Source organism: Netta rufina (genome assembly GCF_964035555.1).
Source record: "Netta rufina genome assembly, chromosome: 11".
NCBI classification, from domain to species: Eukaryota; Metazoa; Chordata; class Aves; order Anseriformes; family Anatidae; genus Netta; species Netta rufina.
Window position 1 is genome coordinate 8335415 of NC_140134.1, and position 24177 is coordinate 8359591.

The 24177-nt window shown below is 38.3% G+C and overlaps 1 protein-coding gene across 1 annotated transcript; it reads right to left on the reverse strand.

The window, feature by feature from the left end:
* Positions 1-224: 224 nt before the first annotated feature.
* On the reverse strand, positions 225-23617 carry CA12 (carbonic anhydrase 12; the record flags this gene model as incomplete). The annotated part of the gene is made up of 10 exons (XM_084293186.1): positions 225-309; positions 1322-1403; positions 7289-7415; positions 8455-8612; positions 9058-9121; positions 10852-10947; positions 11794-11936; positions 14552-14731; positions 20565-20585; positions 23527-23617. The coding sequence occupies 10 exons, from the start codon at positions 23615-23617 to the stop codon at positions 225-227; spliced, it is 1047 nt and encodes a 348-aa protein (XP_084149312.1).
* Between the last annotated feature and the right edge of the window lie 560 nt (positions 23618-24177).

Consider the following 24177-nt stretch of genomic DNA (forward strand, 5'->3'; position numbering starts at 1 on the left):
AGCCAACATGAAAAGAATGTGGTAAGGAATTAAGCTCTCAGGAACATTCACTGATCGTATCTCCCTGCAAAACAAGAGAAAAAGGGCTACAGAGAAGTTTTGGCTGGTACATTTTGAGAACACTTTTGAGGCTAGTCATTAGCCAAGAATGAGAGGTGGGCTCCACCAATGCAAAATAAGTCAGTGCTATGAATGAAAAGGGACATTTGTGACAGAGCAGGGCATCATAGTTTGGAGATATCTTCTTCCTCTTTCTGCGTTCCTTGTGTATAGATGACTTCTCTGTTGTCTTCTCCTCCCTTTTTGCAACTAAAACAAGACAGATGTATTAAATATTTGTAATTGCAATGAAGGAAAAGCACCGTTGGATATTTAATATGTGCTATTATGCACGCATGAGATTATTTTTCTCTTTACGTGTGCAAATGCCAGAACAACTTATTGTTACATGTATTTCAGGAGAACATATTCTGTCTGGCAAAGTCAGTGCTGAACACAAAGGGATATAAACAGGCTGTAGAAGAGTTTGTAATGTTAGTATTTTTTTCCAGAATTCAGCCTTGGTGGCAAAACAGTCTGGTTAAATGATCTCTTGTCAGTGTGGATTTCTTCCCCTTAAATAATGTGACCTTTGGGAGAGATTTTCTCTAAAACTATTCCCTTCTTGTTTCTTTTAGTGTTCCAGGAAAAATATGAAAAGATTCAGGGAGCAACTAGGAGCAGCAATTCTAGCAAAAAGAACAAGAAAAAGAAGAAAAGACAATTGGAAAGACAGAAAAACTGTGTATGTCAGTTATTTAGCCTATGTGCTTGTCCTGTTTAGTCTGGAAATGGAGTCTCATTTCCTAACTGCTTGTGGGAGTAGCTGAAGTGTGATGTGTGAAGTGTAATGTTACTCTCCCAGGTACTCATAAAACTTCCTATTTCTTGTCCCTGTATCTTTTAAGGATTTATATTAGCACTGTTAGAGTAAGTAACTATTGTGCTGTTTTTCATTAAAAAAACAGCCATTCCTACAGTAGCAGAAAGGTGGCCACTATGTCACAAAACTTGCAGCAAGTGAGTCTTAGCGATATAAACATTTTGCTGAGTAAAATAGAACTACTTTGGAGTATATGATACAGGAAGAATAACACCTACTGTAATATGAAAAAAAAATAAATCAAAGCTTGTAGGAAAAGATCATATCTCCAAAAGATCAAATGTTACCAGTGTAAAAACTATCACTGTTCTAGGTTTCAGGCACATGAGCGCTTCTTTGTATTAGAACAAAAAAATGGTTTGACTTCTTTTCCTGTAATATGGCAGCAGGACGTCTTACCTTTTCCTTTTGAATAGCCAACAGGCTACTGCAAGAATGATGAGAACTCCCAGAATGCAGGCTATCACAACAGAAACAACACCTAGAAGAGGGAAAACAGTACAAACCAGTTGATTTAATTTACTTGACAGCAGAGGGTTGGTCTTTAATCTGTCATAACATTTTCATTTTGCATCCTCAAATTTCCTACAGTCTGCTTACGTCCCTTTGCAGTCATGGAATGGATAATTTTGCATAGATGTGTACCAGAAGGTCCCAATCTCACAACTGAATCCACAGTTTACATCATTGTCAATTTAGAGACACCTGCCAAGGTCGCAAAACCAACATGCGGGCAAAGGCATAGAAGCAATGAAGTCCAAAGAGTTTCTGGTTTATAATGTATACGACAGCATAAGCAAAAATAAAGAACTAAACCCAGGCAACTAAGGATTCTAGATTTGATGCCTGTTTTTTTTTCATAGCAGAAGGACTCCATTGAAGATGGGCAGCTGAAGAGTGATGTGCTTTGTCACTGAAAATGTTGCATAAAGGCATCTAAGAAGGTAAGAATGAATTCAGGATAATAGTATAAATAGTATAAATCGTAAAAATGAGCGATCTCACATTGGCATTGAGATATTAAACATTATAATACAATTCTTGATATTCTTGATCCATATGTAATTTTAGCCATGAAAGTATTTTTAGTTATTTTGGCCTACCCTAAGATCATGAAGATGAGTATTCTTTTCTTAATTGCATTGTCATGATTCGTTTACACTTTTAAATATTTTTTTCAAATGGCTATTTGAATCTAAGCAGTATCAGAACTCTTTCCGAGTGAAGCTGGCAGGTTTCATGCATTCCATCTAAAAGTTTTCTGTTATTAAATAGACTTTTGAGAAAGCAGAATGGAGTTTAGCCTTACGCCATTTATCCCATTGGATGCTTTATTAGTTTTAAGTCTAACTGAATAGAAGAAATGCGATTAATGGATCTGAAGAATAAATGTATTTTAGAAAAGGTGAGTTTTGCTACAGTAAATGTGCATCAAATGGGCTGCAAAACATAACACCAAATAGAAAATTGTGGAACAAAACCTTGTCATTTAAAGAGGATAAGGAGAAGGAGGGTTAAAGTTCATGTGTTATATTTCTGTATGATGAAAACATCTTGGGAAATTCAGTTAGAATGTACTTCAGTTGTAATGCTAAAATCAACACTAGAGACCAGTTCCCCCTTAACTTGTGGGCAGTGGAAGGTTTCAACATTGTAATAAGTTTCAGCTGCATGTATGTGAAGCTAATTTTATCGGAATAGATTGCTGACAAAATACATTATAAACATGTTTGACTTTCGCTGACTAATCCTTTAAGGGTCGAGACATTTTAAAATGCAGTACTTGTTAATAGTGAGCACGAATTTAGATTTTAAGTATTGGCATCCAAACATGGATGACCTAGTACTTCAGTTATTTGCATTCTTGACACAAAACACAGCTCAAGGGCCCCATCTTGTGGCGTTTGGGCTCAGATGAAGATTGCAGCCTTGAGACTTGATACTGAAAAAGCAGAGACGTTGCTCTGAACACGTTGGTTTTTTTTTTTGGCAGGGGCACAACGTTTGGAGCATGCACAACAGGATTGCTTTCGCACGTGTGTGTAGTTGCCTGTCCCAGCCCATGGTTCAGTGTTTGGCCTTCCCTTCTCAGCAAGTGCTCTCTGTTCCTGCCTGTGGTACATCTGGCAGCATCAGGCTGGGCACTTGCAGCCAACATCCAGGTGCACTTCAATTGTGCTTTTGCAGGAAAGCTGCTTTTTTTTTTTCTTTTTTTTTTTTTTTTTTTTTAGGTGAGAGGCTGCACCTGTGAGGGAGCTTTTGTGTCTGTAGTAGGTGGAATGTGAGATTACAGGGATGATGATTACCTTTTTTGCAATGGATAGAACATTTTGCTATGGTTCACCGATAGTCAATGAGCTTTTGTAATTAAATGTACTTAGACTGAATAGGGTTTCTATTAAAGTAGCACTGAGCAATGCCTTCTGTAGCCATAGAGACCGGCTCTTGGGTGAGAACAGCAGGGTGGGCAATAACCCGTACAATTCAACCCTGGTAAGTCATGCCAATTTTAAGGATGTGTTGAAAATGCTTTTATAGTCGGTATCACCTCTGCAGGGGAGGTGAATAATGTAGCTTAGTAGAGGAAGAACCAAATGCTATTCTTGGGTTTGGCACTGGTTCACTGCAGCAATTTTAAGAATGTCATATCTGAGTCAAATTTGACCCCATAGATGGATACAGTAATACTTACCCTATTTCTGTGAAGCGTATGAAAATTATAGTGTCTGATTTTAAGTTATTGGGATCATGGATTGTAACTCAGTACCTTTTACTTTAAGAGTTAGTGTGATTTACAGAGAGAGAGCACACAGGTGCTGAATGGTCAGTTTAACACCCAGGTTGAAAACTGCATTTCTCATTTCTGCCTGACCAGTCTGAATCAAAAACTCACTGGTGCACAGATGCCATTAGCAAACCAGCGCTATGCCCTTGCTCAGTCCACCACGTATTGAATCTTGATGAATTGAGAAGAAAGAAAAAGTAGAAGTTGGATCACTGGGATTCCATATTTAAACATGGGGTAGCTGCTCACTCCAGAACTTCTGTTACTTCAGTAAGTGTTTCTACACTGACATTGCTATAGTAAATTGTGCTTGAATTTAGGACAGATACTGCAGAGGATGTTTTACTGTCTCAGAAACCTGGTAGCCTTATTGCAAAATTTTCTTCACTCAGAGGGTGGTGAGGCACTGGAACAGGTTGCCCAGTGAAGTTGTGGTCGCCCCATCCCTGGAGGTGTTCAAGGGAAGGTTAGAGGAGGCCCCAGGCAACCTGATCTAGTGGGTGGTATCCTTGCCTGTGGCAGGCGGGGTTGGAACTAGATGAAATTTAAGGTCCCTTCCAACCCAAACCACTCTATGATTCTATGAAGTCCTGATTCTGCTGCTTAAAATCATTGTATACAGTCTGACTTGAGCAGGGATTTGAAGGGAATCACTAAAATAGGCATTCTGAACACAGTTAGTTCTATAGCTGGTGATTGAGATTTGAGGTTTGGGAAGAAAGTTATAGACCTTTTCTTCCCCCGCAGTATTCTTATATGAGCAGGAATATTTCTAGTTGTCCATACCAGAAAAGCAGAGAAAGGACCAACATACTTTAGCTCTTTCCCTTTTCCACTATTTAGTCATCATTTAGTTTACTCGAAATATTTTTAGTGCAACAAATTCTAGTTTGTATTTTACTCTTGGAGTTATTAAGGGTTATTGATAATTTGGTAAACTTACTGGCAATTTTTTATCTATTTTGGTTAGACAGAGAACTACTGGTGTAATTCTCGTTTTAAAATTAGGTTAAATTCAGACATTCAGCAGGATTGCCTGAGAATGATAAAAATCTAACCTGCTACCATTTATATGCTTAAAGACATTTTCCCCCATATGGTAGTATTATGAGTTTAATATAGAGATGGCTTTGGAGCTCCTCTTTTTCCTAATGTAAACAAAACATAGCACTCAAATTATTGCTTAAACCTCTGTTTATATCTTTTGACTAATTGCAGAAACTTAAAATATAGTACAGGATGATACTTAGTGCCTTAACTATCTCAAAGTAGTCAAAGGTCCCAGTGAGTTTTCTGTTAAATGGATTATAAATTTTGCCTTAGAAGTAAGATTGGCCATCTTAACTTTTTATAAATTCCTTGGAATGATAGAGCATATGGCCTGATTTTTCATCTGACCAGAGTCAGTGTAAATGTGTTGACTTCAGTGTTAAGCTTGCCTTCATGATTTTGGGAATGTTTAAATCTGTCTTCTTAAATCCAGTTGTTTTTGAAATGTAAAGCTAAGTGTTCACTACCCAGTAAAATGAAAGCATTACCTTAAATATTTCAGGTTTGCTAAGTCTGTTTCCAGCTTTTTGGAGCCTCTAAAATGTCTATTTTCTGTTGGAATTCAGTAATACTGGTAACAAATTAGTATCTTGAGATCGTTAAAATGAATGCTGTTTCCAAAACTGCCTACTCACTGTTGGCTGAGACGCTTCAGTCTACGTTTTGCATTCACTTATTACAGCATTTCGATTAAGTTACTGTAAGTTCCTTATTGTGCAAGTTTAGTTGGTTTTGTGTTTTTTTGTTTGTTTGTTTGGTTGGTTGGTTTTTTCCTTTCCCCCAAAACTTTGGGAATTAAAGCTCTAGCAGTTTAGGACTTTCTGTCCTTAGAGAATTTCAAAAAAGCAGAGGCCACTTATTTCTGAGATTTCTGTTGTGTATGCTTGCGTCATGTAATGCATTTTGCTTTACCTTTTGTGCTAGAGATATTTCCAGTCATGATACACATAGATAGGCTCTATGTGACATCAGAAATGATGTCATGGGCTTCTCTTTTGTTACCAAAAAATAAAACTGGCTTGCCAGGGTACAGACCCACTAGTGTTTCGGTTTGGGCTCCATTCCACTCAGTAGTTAACATCATGGAAACCTTGGGGAAAGTCACTTTTGTAGACCTCTATTTGCAAACTGTAAGACTTGTGTAGACAAGTAGGGTCACTGAGAACCTAAACTGAAAGGTGCTTGATAAAAAGTCTGAAGTCACATAGTTATGACTTCACTGACTGAATTTAGCTTCTTCATCTCCTTTATTGTATATTAAACAAAAGGATATGTTATGTTGTTTCTCTGCACCTCAATATTGGGAAATATCCCATCTCTTCTTAAATTACTGTCCCTTCTTCGGTGCTGCAAGTTAAAACAGGTGTTTTTCTAGTCAGTAGCTTTCTCTAGGGTGTGCAAAATTGAGGCCTAAGAGAACCTGAAGTAGTCTGGATCTCTGAACCATACCAAAAACTCTGCATTGCCTTTAGCACTTAAGCTTGCCCTTCGTACACCTGGTCCATAAGGCTTTTTTTGAAGATCAACTGTATTGTATTCTGCAGATAGAGTGGTTAATAAAATAAAGGTCAGGAGCTGCAACAGTTATGGAGTTGTAGCCTTTCTTGCTCTGGAGATGATGAAATATAGAGACCTAGTGCTGAGCTAGAGAATATAATTAAATTGTGAAGTTATGGCTTGTGGTCAGTCTGCTCAGGACTGTAAATGCTTTTTACTCATGTAAAAGTACAGAGAAACTAAGATCTAAGTCATTAGAAATCAATGTGAGAAATGTGCTTAGGTAGCAAGGACAGAAAGATTAACATACTTATTTACATAATTATTAAGTTACACACAATTATTCCAATACATATATAAATATTATATTGTGTATTGTCATACTGTAACACTGCACAATTAAGCTTTTGAATCAGTCCATCTTTGTAAGATGGCTATTTTTTTCACTTGTAATACTAGATCATACAATACAGTGTAATGAGTTATTTTTACTTGCTAAGTTTGAGTTTCTCAAGGACCTCTTCTGATTCCCTGTAACTTCCCCCAAAGAGTCTCGCAGAAATGCAATGCTGTGATTCCTTTTAAACTTGCTGTCTGCACAAAAACAGACCTGATATTACTGAGAGCCTGCAAATGTGACTCGTGAGACAAGGCCAGCTCAAGTAGCTAAGCTGACTGAAAGCGTTCAGCTGTAGAGAGCTATTTAGTGTTTGGAGTGACAGCAAATAGCTCTGCTTAGCATGACAAGGCTGAACACGTCTTCCTTCTTTTATCTCCTTCCCTTTGATCAGAAGAGTTGCTTGGTATTGGCTTGTCTGATACCTGTTGTGAAACAAAACTTTTTATATGCTCTCCAAATATTGTTGCCCATGCAACAATGCAGAAAGGGAAGAAAAGGGAACAAAGTGAACTACAGGAGAATGGAACTCCCACATTTTTGTAGTGGTTCAGGCAACGGGACCACCACATCAATATTTCAGTTTTACACAAGTTGCTGTGCAGTTTCTTTTCATAGAAGCATTTGTACAGCTTACCTTCACGGAAAGAAATAAAAACTAGTCTTTCACGAAACTCCTGAACGTTGCGGAAGTTATCGACCATTTCCAGGGGTTCTGGGTCATCACTCTCTGTGCAGTACATGGCTGTTTCCAGTGCCAGTAACTGTAAAGGAATCAAACTCACTGAGAGGGTGTGTTTGAAATTGTAGAGGTAGTCAAAGGGAAAAGGATACATTAAATAATACTTGAAAGTCTTTCATGGCCTGTGAGCTAAATAGAGAATGATGTGTAAACACTGTGACACCCCAGAAGCCCCCACCTGTATTTTTTCTTTTTCCCCATGTTCTGATAAAATTAACTCCTGCTTAGTAATTAGCTGACAGGAAAATTGGATGGGAGTAAACATGGTGGCCCTTTGCATCTTCTTCTCCTTAGAACAGTCAAAATCCTAAGCAATATTAAAAGTTATTTCATGAAAGAACTCTTTGCTTTGTGAAATAAATTATCTGCGTGGACAAAATTAAGAATGGACTTTCATCACAGGGAGGACACAGTAATTAAATCTCATATTAAATCTGATATTAACATTGTTTTTCCTTGTGCTTATAGCCAGGTAAACTGGAAGGTAGCAATTTGGAGTTTATATAAATCTGTCCACTTGAAAAAAAAAATCTAATTAGGTGAGCATAAAAAAGTTAAATTGGAGAAAAGTCAGGGAGTTCAGGCTTGACAAATAATACATCACATGCTTTTTGGAAACTTAACACCTACCCAACTTATCATACCTAAGGTAGTCAGCACTGAAAAACCTAGGGTCTAGGGTTTAGGGTTCAGACATGAAACCTTGACAAAAATGATTTGGTAGTGACTCAAGGGAAGACTCAAGGCAGGGAGCAAGTATATAATGAAAACAGAAATAAATCTTACTTCACTGTGATTTTTCAAGCTGATACCGTTAGAAATAGCTAAGCAGTTGGCTGTCATTTATTTATTTTGGTCAACTGAAAATGTGCTAGCTACACAGAGAATAGGATATTCGTTTAAGTCAGTTCTGTGATGTGATGTGCTTCCCACCTAAAGGATTTTAGCAATGGTCACTTTCCAGTTTTTATAGGAAAGTAAGAAATCCAGGATATTAAAATATGCATTACTGTGTCCTAGCAAACATCAATCAGGAAAATACACGTTGTATTTAAACTTGCCTGCTCTTGTGAAATTTTAACAGGGTGTCGGAAGACTGTCCAGAGAACACTAGGGTAGCAAGGAGGAGTTGTCAGGGATCCTTCATAGCGATAGTACTCGTCTGGTCTGTCAGGAAGCAGTTCTTGAATATTGAAACCAGGGACTTGGACCATCTGATCTAAAATAGAGGATTTGTATTAAATGCTGAATCATTGCTGTGTGGACTGCCTCCAGTGAAGCAATTTTGCTTTTCAATAAGCAGAGTGCTTTCAGTCATGTCACTAAGAAAAGAATCCATTTTAATTGAGATGATTCCAGTTTAAATAGGAAATAGTTTCTTAGGTTTCCTATATACAAATCATCTTGGATACCAAATCAGAATTTTGTAACATGACCTGTGGCCATGTTAACCAAACAACACCATGTGCAGAAAGTAAGGCTCACATGGTGTAATGGATGCGTGTATCATGCTAGCCATACTCTCTTCAGAGAAATGCATTGAATTTATTTTTTTTAAGTCAGATAGTTTATGACTGGTTTGCCTGGGATTCCTGGTCTGTTTTTTCAGCTGATTATGTCCCTCTCAGAGTGATCTGATATCTCAATTCAATATAGCCACTCACCTTTGTATTTCACGTTCTGGAAGTGCCTGAAGATCTTTTCATATGATGGGTTGAAGGGTCCAATCTGTAATGAGAAGACGGTTAACAGCTGTGCAAATCATGGTGGTCTGAATATTAATCTTTGCTTCTGCACACAGCAGCTAGCAGTATTTGAAGAATTCTTGCGTAAGGGAAGCGTGTACAATGCCTGGATATTCATTTACTAGAATTACTCTTTTTACTAATAATGCTTGTAGTCTCTCAGTGGCTATTAAAGCTGCTCTGTTAAGCTCATGCCTTAATAACTACAGTGTAGACCTCTAGTGTGCTCTTGAAAGACATGATTGCCTGTTCAGTGTGCAGCGCAAAGGAAGAGTAACCATTTCCTTTGAAAACATTGTAGACAGAAATTCTCAACTGACAGGCTTCTCAGATCATCTGCTGGTTTCTAGTCAAAGCCACATTTTTCCACTCACAAACGTTTTTTAGTCTGCTGCTCCTCACAGGCCAAGAAGATAAAGAATGACAGTGTTGGTACTGCAGGGCCACTGGCAAGGACAGTAACTCAACTGTCAAGCAAGACTGTGTTTTTCAACTGCTCCCAGCAGCTTTTTCGTCTAATAATCAGTGCCTTTTTTATGAATTCTTTGGTACTTAGCAACTCCTCTGACAAGCACACATAGTGAACTGGTGTCCTTAGATCAACTGTAAAAGCCACCAGCTGCCTGAACATTTTTCAGAGACCTAATCTGCAGAATTAACAACATTCCCTTATTTGATTTTAAATACTTTTAAATACTTTTCGTAAGTCGTGACTTAGGAAAAGGAAAACAAACAAACAGAATCCCCAGTATAATATGAAGTTCTCAGAAACTTTTCGCTTTTCACAGCTGCAACTTCCAAATGAACTGAAATTCAACACTATATTATTTTCAAAGTCAGAACTGCTAGGAAGTGAGCTTGGGTAACATTCATTAGAATTAGAGCTTTGTCTGCTAACTAGAATGTTTCCACTTTTTTCAATGGAAGTGTGAAAACGTGGGTATTTTCAGGCTTTGAGTAAAATGTTTTTTGTGCTGGAGAAAATCCACACATTTAAAAATCATCTTTATAGTTAATTCTTATAATTAAGACTTGTAATTATCAAGACAATAGAGAATTAAAAATGTACAAGCTTGTCAAAAATTTCCCTTAAGATCATTATTACCTTTAATTTCCTATTTGTGGAGCTTTAGAGTGGAAAATTGGAAACTTGTCCTGTCATCTTAAAAAAGACACTGGATTTGCTTGTTTATAATTTTGTGTTGCTACTGTAATCCGTGATTCAAAGAATCTAGGAAGCTTGCATCCTGAAAACGATAGTCACATCCTAATTCCACGTACTTGCCAAAGCCAGGGTTGTGTCTTCCTGTGCCCCTCTGCGGAGCTAAAACTGTTGCATGCTACACTAGGCAGTTTTTTTGAGTAAGTAGGTTTGAAATTCACAGTTGTCTATTGTTTGATAATCTCTAATAATTCATAGTTTGTAAATGAATGCAAAAATGGCTTCAACATCTGAAGTTAATTTACTGGAAAGCATTTAGAATTGTCACAATTCCTCTTTTCTTAAAATTTGTACCTATTATCTATGTGCTAACGGAATCTGCCTCCTCTCCGCCCCCCCCCCCCCCCCCCCCCCCAAACAGAAAAAGAGGAACATCTATCCAGCTGCAAAGCTGTTAAATAATCTAGCTAATTTTTTTACTTTAAAGTTCTCTGGCGACTTAATGACTGAAAGCTTGTTAAAAAATAAAAACCCACCACCTTGTATCCTACCTCAAGAAGGATGGCCAAAACTGCCAGCCCATCTGCTTTGTCCATTGCTGCTGTTACATCTGGATATTTCTCAGAGTTATAATGTACAATATGCAGCTACAAAGAAGGAGAGACAATGTTATGACAATGTGTGGGGCATGGTAACATAGTTATTTTACAATCGAAAAAGACCAGTGCAGCCATCTCAGGCTAAGACATTACGATGGCATTCTTCAGTGGTTTCTGGGTATAGTGTTAAGATCTTTAATAGAGAAAAGCAAAATTTCCAGAGCTCCCACTCTCAGACCCTCTTTGGCTATTACCCATCCTGTCTACATGACTGGGGGGGTGGGGAGGGAAGATCGATTGCTTTGTCTTCAAGGCATCCTGGTTGTTAGTACTAGCACTAGTAATTTTTTTTCTGAAAAAGTAGTGTTTAATTTAATCATTTTGAGGTAAATATCCAACTGGTACTGCTTTTCAAAATCTATTCCCAAATCCATAATTTAGTATGAGGAAAGATAATAAATAGTTCTTCACCAGATTGAAGAAGGTGAGTTAAGTTAGAGGAAGAACATTTCAAAATGTTGTTTAAACCAAGCCAAGCAGCGTTGTACGGCCAAAAGATATATGTTTTACAGAGAAGAACCTAGGTGTCAAATATGCAACAATTTGCTTGAAATTATTTAGGAAACCCAGTGCTAGTCCTCAGTTTAGAATATAATTCCTTGACTTGTGGCATATTTATGAGAGTTCATGGAAGCCTATCTTACTTGCATGTACGCATAACATTTTACTATACACCTAGACCATAAATTCTTGAATCAAAACCTTTCAGCCTTTTCCAGTCATATACCAAAGGTAGAGAAACAGCGTAAGAACACTGTAATACCACAGGTGAAGAAACTAAAACAGTGGGACTTACACAGCTTTGTTTCTTTCCCTGAGTTCAGCTTGTCTTACCTCTGCTGCAAAATGCTTCCCACTGACTGTGTGCTCTGAGCCTTCTGACTTGTTTCTGTTTCCCCAGTGTAGGTGAAGTTGAGATGCAGTGTATTCAAAAGGGAGATTTCTGAGGTGCATAGTAGGCGACAGATACATTTTCACTGTAAGCAGATCAAAACCAGATGGGATGAAACGATAACACAGCTCTTAAGCACAGGGCAAGTAAAACTACTATGTCTAAACATATTACATAGAGAATGAATGAAGCAGAATAACTATTAGATTCTTAACTCTGAATCCACCTCAGGCTGTAGGTAGGAACTAAACACTTAAGTTGTCTTTAATCCTTTCTAGGCAATTTAGGAAAATTTAGAATATTCCGTTTTCCCATTTTCTTGAACTAAAGGAGTTGACTGTGAAAATTGTTGTTAATAGAGATCTTTCTCCTCCTTCCTTCTTCAAATGCAAAATTATTTCATCTTTATTAAAAAGGAAGTTATTGAAGCAAAACTTAGGCTCATGTGCCTTGTTTCAGTCCTCATATGGAGGTTAAAAATGGCTTAATAAATTAAAATTGCTCATGATACCTTTAAACTGTTGTTATATTGAACTCCTCTGCCTATTGATGTTCCCTCAGGAGCATGTGGCAAAAACAAACAAACTACTACCTCTCCCTCCCTTCCCCTTCCCCAGTCAAACCCAGAGTATTGTTGCCAAGCAGCAAGGTGATTATAGACGTAAATAATTAGCATTTCCTCTCTCAACGTGGTGAAGCGAGGCTTTGGCATGCTGAATAACAAACCTTCTTTCTGCTTGCTAATGCTGTCCCGTGTGGAACACAACCTGGGTTATTTCTTGTGTAGAATTAGAGTAGAGAAGAAATGGAGATGTTCTTTGTTGTCATTGTTTAGTTGAGAAGTTTGGTACTTCATAAAGCAATGGTTTGTATAAAGAAAAGATCAATTGCAAAGCAATTTTCTTGTTTTTCAATGTGAATGCAGTTTCTCTGAAACATCCCAGGTGTGTTTTTCAGGGAAAACAAGGCTCAAAACCTTAATGAAGGAGCAGCTGCAAACCTATGTATTTTCCTGCTAGCTAGAAAGCTTTTCTTGAGGTCTGCTGTTTTCAGTCTAGCTGAAGTAGGTAATTGTATCTGGATTGGCTGGCAGTGAAACAGATTAATTTTGTGTAGAAATGACTGATAGGACAATACTAAGTATTCTACTGATTTCTTCTCTAGCCAGAAGAGAAGGTAACAGCAGATGGTGTAATGGACACTCTAACAAAGAACTAATTTTTCATTACTCACAGCAATTAAGGTTTGTATCTGAGTGAAGTTTCTAGAGAGCGAGGGTCATGTGTCCCCTGCCTTCTAGGAGAGCGCTTACCTTAGAATCAATTCCTGTTTTAGGAAGATGAGTTTACTGAGAGGGGGTTTTATTTTATTTTATTTTATTTTATTTTATTTTATTTTATTTTATTTTATTTTATTTTATTTTATTTTATTTTATTTTATTTTATTTTATTTTATTTTTTTGTCTTGACTTTTATTAGGCGGTGATTAGACTTGTTTTCGGGCCTAGTTCTGAAAATCTTGATGGCATAGGCAGTACTAGGAACTTGCATTTTACTGTGTCACTCTTAGATGAGGGACAGGCTGCCAGTGTTCCTCTTTTGTCTGTACCTGCTCTCTTGTCTCTACCTGCTCTCTGGCACTGTTAAAATACACAATGATAACGTTTTCTTGTCTATCTATTGATCATTTAGATTGGCCTAATACATTCCACTGTGCCAGTACAATCTTTCATTCAGGGCCAAGAAAGTTTCTTAAAAAAAGGTTTGCAAGGAAAGTGTGTTCCAGCCATTCCTAGTCTAAAACAAGCTGCTTTAGACTTGGTTTCTAGTGGGAGAAACTATTCAGGGGGAAAAAGTGACCTATGCCCTAGGGGATTGGTCCTTACATGGAGAATAGGCATATGATGTTGTACAGAGCAGGTTCACCCCACTGAAAGAATGAGGAAAAAGAGAAGCGTGCACTTCAAGCATCTTTTAACAAAGCATGCCAGAGAAGAGCTGAGGCAGAGGCCTTTTTTAATACAGGTTCTTTTGATACTTACCCAATAGGGGAGGATATAAAGAAGGCCCTTATACTTGGTCATATTGACATGACATGAAATACTGTGTTGATATGGTAGATATTGCAGACCTTGATGAGACTGTCTCTTCTCTGCTTTTACCTCCTATACAGACGCTTTTACTACTGTGGTGCAAGGCATGTTTGTAAACTTTTTCTAATTATTTTTCAGTCTTCTAATCTATTTTTCTTATCCTACACTAAAGGAAGTTTCTACCTCAAGTCAGAGGAACAGAATGGTGCTTTTTTTTCATGTAACTCAACTAAGCTGCTTTGATTAGAATATCAAAGACCCGTTGCACCCATATTTTATCAGTTTATCTCTTTCTAATAGAATCACAAAGTCTGTTTTGGAGCACTTCAACCAAAGTAGGAATTAAAGCTTTCAAAAGCATGAAATTAATTTTGACGTGCCTAGAGTTGATTGAAAAAACCACAGTTTTTTGATTCTGCTTATAGCAAATCTAGTATATTTGCAAGTTCCCTTAACCTGTTCTCTGGATTTGTGTTTCTGATTAGAAGGTTTCATAATCACAGCTTAATTTCAACTGATAATCAAAGTAGTTTATCCATGAAGTTAAAAATTACAAACTCCAGCAACTCTTTGCTTCATAATTGCTGACTGTCATTGGGATCCCTTACCTGAATGACCATTATTGGTCAGTGTAAACCGGTCGGTGGAGGGCACATTATAGCCTATGAATTCTAAAGGTGAGAGATTAGAATCGTACTGGAGAATATCTCTGTGAAAATCTATCGGTGATTGAAATACTCCCCCACAGAATGGATATTTCTTCGGCCAGGCCTTCTCTCCATCAGGACCTGTGTAAGTTAACAAAGAGGCATATTTGTCAAGCCTTAGCTATCCAGTTATTATCCCCCCTCACTCCACTCCTGATTCAGCTCTGATCCAACACTTAGAAAAGGAGCTTTTGCTGAATTTTGAAGACTCTTTTTTTCTTTAACTTTTCTCAATTCAATGTTTCCAGTATGCCACTTGATAGAAAAGGGACAAATAACCATAGCGATGCATTTGCTGGCAGAGGAAGTACCAGTAAAAGTCTCATGTAGAGAGACTTTAATCTTGATTTTTGACATCCTCGACTACCATTTTATGTAACACTGCACCAGTGGAGAGCTGCAAGTGTGGTAGCACCCCAGATTAAACCTACAGGCAAGGCCATCATAGCCAGCCATGGTGCCTCGGACCCTCTAATGCTGGAATTGTTTCCCTTCAAAGTCTAGAAGAATGACAAGTAGAGTATGTATCTATGACAGCATTAAGATTATTTACTGACATGAATGAATTTTCCCTATAAAAGTTACAGGCATATGCATGCTAATGTGTCAATTCCTGTTTTCTGAAGAGAATTTCTGAAAGTGACTTCATGTTTGCAGAGGGAGGTTTGCATACTTTCCAATACACAGAAAACTGGACTTCTATGAACTTTTCCTTATCATACAAACTGCCAAGCTCTATCTAGCAATACTGCATAATCCACAGTAAGAAGCTAACTTGCAAAAATTGAAAGTGTTGCGGTAATTTGACCTGTAATAACTCGTTCAAACTCCTGCAAAACTTCTTTCATCACAGCTTTTTGCCCTAGGCAATTTCTACAAGGAATTGATAATATCAAGAGATTCTTAGTTGTACCTTTTATTTAATTGCTTATTAATAGTACCAGCTGTTCACAAACTGTAAGCTGGGACTGTTTGGATTTCAATTCCAGAAGATGTACTCACAATTTGCGTTGCTCCCTAATACTGAAGATTTATTGCAATTCTTTCTAAGGCAGGAAGATCTTTGGGGATCACCCAGCCTGACCTGTGTAAGACAGGCTATTGGATCTCCTTGGATTAATTACTACTTTAATGAGGCTATATCTTTCAGAAAGAGAAGGACAGTCTTTCTTGAAACATTGCAGGTAAAGATAATTCATTAATGCCCAATGGACATTAACTCTCCCTGGCAGCTTGCTTGTCACTGTGCGTTTGTCTAGCTTTGACTTCTTTTAGAAATTGAAGAGCCTTTTGTTAGTATACTTGTGTTCATCATGGAAGTACTTATAACATAGAGGACATAGGTTCTCTCTTCTCTTAACTAAATAGTTCCTTGACTATTTATTTATTTGTTTATCTATTTTGTTAGAGGGCTTCTTTTCCAAACCTGGAATATTTATTGTTACTTTTTTGAAGCCTCTCCAATATGTTAATATCTTCCCTGAAATGTGGATGCCAGAATCTAATGTTAGATCAGGTCATCAGTGGTAAAACAAGTTCAGATCTTCTCTGAGGGAAAATCAACTGTCTTTTTTTTTTTTAACATAAAAGAGATGCTTCCAAGGATATTGATAGTGGAGGTGAATCTGAAGTTCTGGTGCTCAAAGAATGACTTACTTCCTCCTTAGAGCTCTTTAATCAAGGCATAGGTTAGCACATGATGTTTTTTGCAGTGTGGATACTCAGACTCAGTCGGTACTTTTCAGTATAAATAGGCTTTGATGTTGCTGTAACTTAGATCTTTGACTCCACTGCCAATCACTTTAATTTCTTTCCTCTTTGATCTGTGTGATATTATCTTAAAGTTATTTGCAAATCTTTTTAAAAGCTAATAAATGTTATGCTGACACTACAGAAAACTGGATACTGTCCTTTAGATGTGTTTTGGCAGTTCACTGATCCATCAAGATGAACATAGATTCCATACTATGGGATATATATACTCAAGGATATTTCCCAGTAATGTATATATCAGAACATACTGTGAAATGATAGTTTCTTGAGGTTGAAACTTGACGTGCCAGACAATGACACTGAAATCTAACACTTTCCAGAAAACTAAAACTACAGCAATGTCAGAAAAAATTGGGAGAAGCCTTTATTGTAATTAGACTCCAGTGCTTTTAAAAGGCTTGGTTTTTCTGTGCATTGATAAGGTAGTGGGTATCCAAGAAGACTTTAATATAATACAAAACATAATTTTGGAGACTTGGTAATTAAATTAATAATTTTAAATTGGTTTTTAATTTATGCATAACATAGAACCCTAGTCCCAGCCAGTGGAAACCACATCGTGAAGTACCAACTGCATTTTCTGTACTATGTTTGGATGAATCAAATGCCTTTAATAATTGGCAGCGGTGTATGGGAATTTCCACACCAACATTAGCAGTTCAGAAGGGAAACAGTCTTTGCTATAAAATTCTGTAGATACTGCAGTCTTTATGTACCTTAATCTTTACTAGCTGTTACCCTTTCCTTGCCATAAATCTGCAAATCTACCTACAGGCCTCTAAGCTTCAGCAGTTTTTGCTTGTTTCATACTTCTGCTCAATTAAAAAGAAAACAAAACTTTTTTTTTGGTACAAAACCATTTGTTTTAGAAATTCTGCCTTTTTGTCACACGGTCTTTCTAATTTTAGTGCTTCAAAACTCCTGTCTTAAAGAGCTGAGCTCACTGTAGCTTGGTTTTGCATAGATGAAATTGTGATTTCCATGGTAGATAAACCCCACAGCTGGAAGACATTTCTCAGCCAGCTCTGTTGAAAATTAATGTTTGATTGTGAAATATATTTTCCTTGCTCTGTGCCAGCATATTTGGAAAAATTCAGTGGAAATCACTGTGTTTATAGAGGTTCTGATCACTACTGAATAAAGAAGAGTATGTGGATGCGGTAAGATTGGCCTGTATGACAAGTTTCATAAGGTATTAACATAAAAAGCATTGCAAACATACCTTAGTATTCAATTTCCCACTTTTGTGACAACAATTACGACCAAGGGGAAGACCCAGGCACCTCAGATGATGTTTGCTGCCCTGAGGATCTTGTCAGCACTGTGCCAGCAGAGTGGTAATAGTGCCATGGGCCTGTCCAATCCAACTAATGCTAGCATGTAGCTCTTGAAGTGAGCAAATTAAAGTATGGAGTTGTCGGTATGGGTAGAAGTATGACCCCTCTTGCTCCCACTGCTCCTGGTGCAGCTATGAGTGCTCTCTGCTGTAGGATACTTGCATGCTCAGGTTGTTCAAATCCAGCTTGTGCACTGCCTCCTTTTACATTTCCAGGGCCATGTTCCCTTACCACACTGTAAATTACCCTGAGCCTCGCCATGTCCTCATGGCTATTTTATAAAAGATGCCTGTAAATAAAATAGTAGTAAGTCTCTGGACTTACACAGTGAGCTCCACAGTGAGCTGGGTGAAATACCCTCAGTACCCACACTGCAAGTATCCATTTTATCATACCCTTTGACAACTGCTAGCTTTCTGCATGCTTAAGCCTTTAGCCAGCTCCACAGCCCTAGTGCTGGTAAGTGATGCAGGACAGATGATCCTTTAGGGACAACAGTGCTTGTGGGATTTGCATGTTAGCTGACCAGAAAAAAGAAGAAAATGGGTCTATGAGACACCAGTGTTACCAGCAGGGTTTTTGCTGTGATGCTCAAGCTTCTCATGGGAGATCCAAGTTCTCATAATCTGTAGTGAATTAGGTAGTAAAATGCATTGGGTCAGTAACACGGGGAATGTCTTTGCTATATTGCAGCCATGCAAAGCACTCTGCCCGTTTTCTGCCAGCTGGAAGCTGTACAGCTGCAGTTGGCCCAGGGCTGAGTGAAGGCTGAGAATCTGGGCTCAGTGCCGCAGTAACATGACCACATGGTTTCCATTTCACTCAAAGCGCAGGCAGAGCTCAGTCATACCATTCTGTACATAGCCAGTATGTGCAGATCTTCCACATGCGTGTCTAGAGGGAAGCTTGTGAGGTAAAGGGATTGCCAAGAGCTGTAGCTGTCTCTGCTAGTCCTCCATTCAAGTGCTATATGAGAAAATCTGTGAATGTTCTACTGCATTCACAAACACTGGCATTTCTCAAGGGAAGAGGGACGTGTCTTAGCACAGGTTTTCAGCACCTCAATGAATTTAAGTTGGAATATTTGGCAACAATAAAACCAAAGAGTTTGTAAGTTTAATTAGCCTAATGTCTGTTAACAACAGTTCTTGTGTCTGTGTTGTAGCATGAGGTTGTCTGTTCCCATGCTAAAGCACATTAGTAATTCCACTGATACTATTCTTTAAAACTTCACTGTAAAACTAGTTTCCTCCCTTCTAGCTGCTTGTGCACTCCTAAGGAGTGATTATGGTTCTTTGATTTCATTCCACTCTGCTAATATTAAGGGAGAAAGCCAGAATCCAAAGAATTGAAGCTCAGCTCTCTAATTCTAGAAGTTGGCACCTGAATTTCTCCTCTGCCCTTTACCTTGTACCTTGACACTCATCTTGAGATCAGCTTGCACTGACTGTAGTGGCTTGACTTCCTTTCTGTTCCTGTTGGCTTAATTTTAGTGGGAGGCATTGCAAAGTATTGCAAGGATAAAAGTAAATAGTGGAAGGTGAAGGCTGCCATAAAAAAAAAAGGTCAGTGGGAGAGTATGAAGGAGAGGCTTCTTTCTGGCTTTGACTGCAGTGTATTTTTCTCTGTGCAGAGCAATGTTCTACCTCTGTTTTTTTTTCCCGATATATGAAAAGAAGAATTCTGTACATTTAAATTGCAGTTTGATTTTTTGAAGTTGCTGTTATATGTTTTTTTACATAGATTTAAAAAGCAGTAGTTGAAGGAAAAACATAAAAACCTCTGTTGTGAACCATCTCTCTATCCTGCAGTACATGTGAGAAATCAAACTGCAACGTGGAAGTGCTTAGCATGAACTCATGAATTTGGACACTGAGAATAACATACTCTGAAAAATATACTGGTACCAAAATTTCCCAGAAAGGGAGAAGTATCTAATTTAAACCTGCATTACCCTGGGAAGAAGGACAGAACTACTTTGCTGGTAGTAAAAGTGTTGATTTCCCTACTAACTGGCAGGGCTAGTTTCCTCTGCTTGCTGCTGGCAAGGTGGAAAACCCAGGCATTTGTTATTCAAAGTATGCTAAGCCTTTTTGCTAAATGAGAATGTGAAATCTATGTTCATGTACTAGCGATTAGATTAATACCTGTAGACGTGCAGCTGACAATTTTTGCTTTGCTTATGTGAAATGAGTCAGGTAAACTGGAGCACAGCCAAAGGGAGTAGTTGGAAACAGCAAATTAAATCTTGGGGTTGTCTTTGGGCAGCACCAAAAGCTTCTCTGTGGGCATGTGGTGTATAAAACACAGCACTGAATGGGGAAATACTGGTCAGAGGATTTGTTCTCTTAAATCTCTAGGAAATTCTTCCTGAGCAGCCATCAGACCCTTCAGGCTTAGTATCTGACTTAAAGGACTAGTGTACAAACCAGCAATGCTTTCCTGAATATTATTTATTCTACTTTATTCACTTGAGGGCAGGGAGAGGTACACTCTTTGCAGAGCTGGGCTGAAATGTGCTGCTGCTCTGTGGCAGGTGGGGAAACAGAGGGCTCTGGGCAACCTCTGCAGTTGCCTGGCCTGTCTTAGCCTGCTGAGATTCCTGTCATTCAGCAAGACAACGCAGAAACCGGTAACTAACTCTCGATCACCCAAATTCTAAGCCTGATGGACGGATAAGGCAGATCCAAACCTGGGTAAAGATAGTGAACCTAGTAGGTTCTCACCAGAATAAATTCGGCACGTTCTCCTTAAAATAGGGAACATACCCATGACTTAGCATGCACAAATTAGTTAGTACTTACCAATATAAGACCATTTTGACCCTGTTGAAAAACAAACAAAACATTAGTGTGAATATTTGAAATTGGGGTTACTCTGTTAATTGAAGAAAGAAATTGCCACTTAAACCCATGTACTGAAATATGCAGTACTTTTATATGTTTTTCTAGTTCCAGATGTTGAGCAAAAAATAAAATTTTTCAAAGGTTATGAACCCAACTCACCGAAATTGTGACTAGAATTATTCCTGTGATCCTACCCATAGCGTTTAACTTTCTTGTAGTCACATGAATCCTGGACCCAAACTCTTGTCACTTTTTTCTTTTTTGAATAGCCACAGACTATATGTAGGCATCCCTGGTTTTTTGTTTTGTTTTGTTTTGTTTTGTTTTTTTTTTTTTTTTTTTTTCTTCTGGTTAGGTATACAAGCAATATAAGTGATGGGTAGTTATCATCAAACCCCCATATGCCTAGCTGAGAAATTTGAAAGACATCAGGGGTTTGCCAGGTGCTGCACTGAGATATCATGGACAGTCCACAGTCCTTTCTGCACAGCTGCTCTGGGATTTGCCAACAGAAACATACAGGAAATAGATGGACTTTGAAAAAAGGGGATATGATAAATGAAACAACATAACTCAGGAGATCCTGGGATTTCCAGTGAGTGATCAATGATCAATACTCCTCCACTGCTTAAGGAGCTGAACTTGGAACAGTGTCTTTGCATGCCTTTTGAAATGTGAAAATTTCACTTATTTAAATGCTCTTTTAAATTTTATTCTATTTTTTGTCCTGAAACCTCCTTACGGTCATTCAGCTTGCTATGTAATTACAGGAGCTTGTGCTGACAGACCTGAACAATTGTGGTTATCAGGCAATGCAGATCCTTACTCACTGAAAATGTAACTTTATTTCTGCTTCATAAACAGTTCTGAATTATGAGTTTTGCAAACACTCAGTGCGCTTGTGTGTGTCTGTGCACACGCAGGCAGGCAAATATTTATTCTTAGATGCACGTCTGCTCAGTACGTGAATCTTGCTTGCATTTGTTGTACTCTGCAGTGTACTCACAGACAGAGCTCTTCGCTAAAGAACGTGGTGTGAAATGTTTGGGATTAATTTGTTGGGATGTGCAAAACAGCTGCTCATAGCTCTTTTGTATCAATGTGTGCTGGAAGCACTGAGCTCTGTGGTTCCAGTTTGTCAGACCATTGGGCTTGCTCTTTTACGCTGGAATTTTCAAAATGAGGTCTGTGTAATCATCCTGGCTGAAGTCCCTAGGTTCCTTGTGGAGGAGAATTCGTGCCCTGTCTTAGATTACAGCATGAGAAACCTCATTCTCTTCTCCCCTTATGTCTGCACGGGATTACCTCTTACCTAGGTTTTTGGGGGGTCCTTGTGTCCTGTGGTCAGCAAGTTGTATAGGCACCACTTGCATAAAGATAGTAACCAACTGTCAACACATTTTAGAAATCCCCACATCTTCATCTGAGCAGGGTTTGAATAAATATCAGTTTAACTAAAATAGCTAGTCTCCACTCCTGCTACTATTTCACACTAAAATGTGTTTGAAATATCAAAACTCTTTCTCTCCATATATATATATTATAGTCTAGAACAACCTTAAACAATACATTCCAAAGATATTTGATATTTTGGGGTTTTATGCAAAATAAAATAAATAAAAGCTTTAAATCTTTTGCCAAGTGGAATTTTCCTCAGCCTGTGAGTGTCTTTGATCTGTAATCCACTAAATTTTGCCTTTACTGATGAGCACAATAATAGCAACTACTATAGGTAAGGCTAAGGAACATGTTGCATTTACTTCATCTAACTTAGATCAGGAGATGAACAGATCCCAGAGGGCAGAATCTTTGGTTTTGTCTGAATGAACATGTCAGAGCTGCAAAAGGAATTTGCTGCCAGCCTTAGACTGTGAGCAAGGTTGATAATAAAATTAGAATGAGGCAGAATGTCACACAGTCTCCCAAATTTGGACAGAAGTCTGATTCACATCTAGAAGGGTACTAACTATAAACAGCTCCGTACCTGTGGGGACTCTCCTGCCGCTTTGTTTGTGCTGGGATGAGTGCTGCTGAATAGTAACTGTTACATGCCCATGCATGGCAGAGAAGCCTTCTCTATTGTCAGAGGCATCATTCTGGAAAGCACCAAGCTCCAGAAACCTATGCCCTTCAAATGGGAGATTCTGCTAAAGAATATAGCATTTTATTTTATTTTATTTTTTTCAGAGGAAATATGCCTGAAATAACAAGCTGACCTGAAAAGTTTGAAATTCCCTCCTGAGTAGCTCATGCTGAAAACCTGGAAAAATGCTTCTCCTGGCAGAGTTCTGTAAAATCCTGACTGCTCTGGATTACATTTGAGCCTTCAGGGTTTTCCTTTCATGAATATACGTGCTGAGTAAGTCCTCTCACACAGCCCTATATTATGATTCTCCCTCATATCCTATAATTACACTAGGGGGATTATAATCAGCTTGAATGGATGAAAATTAACTCCTAAAAAGAGAGCAAGGAGCACTGACCTCCTGGTCTGTTTAAATATAAGACAATGAAGTCTAGTATGTGAGAAATGGGGCACTTGACAGGGATTGCTTTCTTTTTGTCTGGTTTAAAAATAAATGGGGCAGAGGGAAAGATGCCACGCTTCCACTAAGTCAGGGAAAGACCAGTCTCCACTTCATTTTATGAGAAACAAAAAGATCACAAAGTAAGGCATACTGAGCACGCAAAAAGTCTGTAACACAAACAAAATCAGAAGACAGATCTATTTTTTCTTTAATTTCTCAGAACAGGTGTTCTGATATATAAAATAAGGATGCTAACTCCAAACTGCAGAGTGCAATAATATACATGTTAGAGCATGCTACTGAAATAGTAATTTTTAAAGCCTTAATTTTCTGCATACTTTAGATGCCCAAAGTTAAGAGTCACAATAAAATAGAAAGCCAAAAGACTTTACCATTCAACGGCGCTGGTAGTGAGAGTTGTACCTTCAGGAAGAGAATAAGCACCGTAGTGAGTATGACTCTACTGAAGCTCTTGGCTGACATCTCAAGGAAAGACTTATAATATTCCAACAGGTCACAGATTTCTCTGTACTCTGAAGAGACTCCCTTGTAAATATCTGGTAAACTGCAGAAAGCACATATAAAGAGCTTCTGCTAGTGACTTAATGCCCTTCTTTTTCCCTGTCTCTCTCTCCCTCCTTTTAGGTCTTCTTTTTATAAAGCTCCTCAGCCTCATCCCAAAACAAATGATGTAATCAGACCTGCCTCTAGGTCACAGCACCCTCAGAAAACTGATCACCTCCTTGATTACCCCAATTTTACTGAGCTTCTGAGAGGACAGACTCCAGCACTTAGAAAGGAAATTTAAATGTGGAACTGCAGAAATTATTTAGCAGAGACACAAATGCTTACAAGACATGTCCTTTGCTTTTAGGGACCAGACCACAGTAGAGTTTTTTTAGCCTATTTCAGAGTGGCTCCCTCAACTCCCATTTTTGGATCAGTGTGATTTTAGCATAAAGGGCCACTGTGAGAACTCGAAGGAGGGGAATTTAATGGAGGGAAAGAGAGGTGAGGCTGTGTGGGGGACTGTTAATACTCAG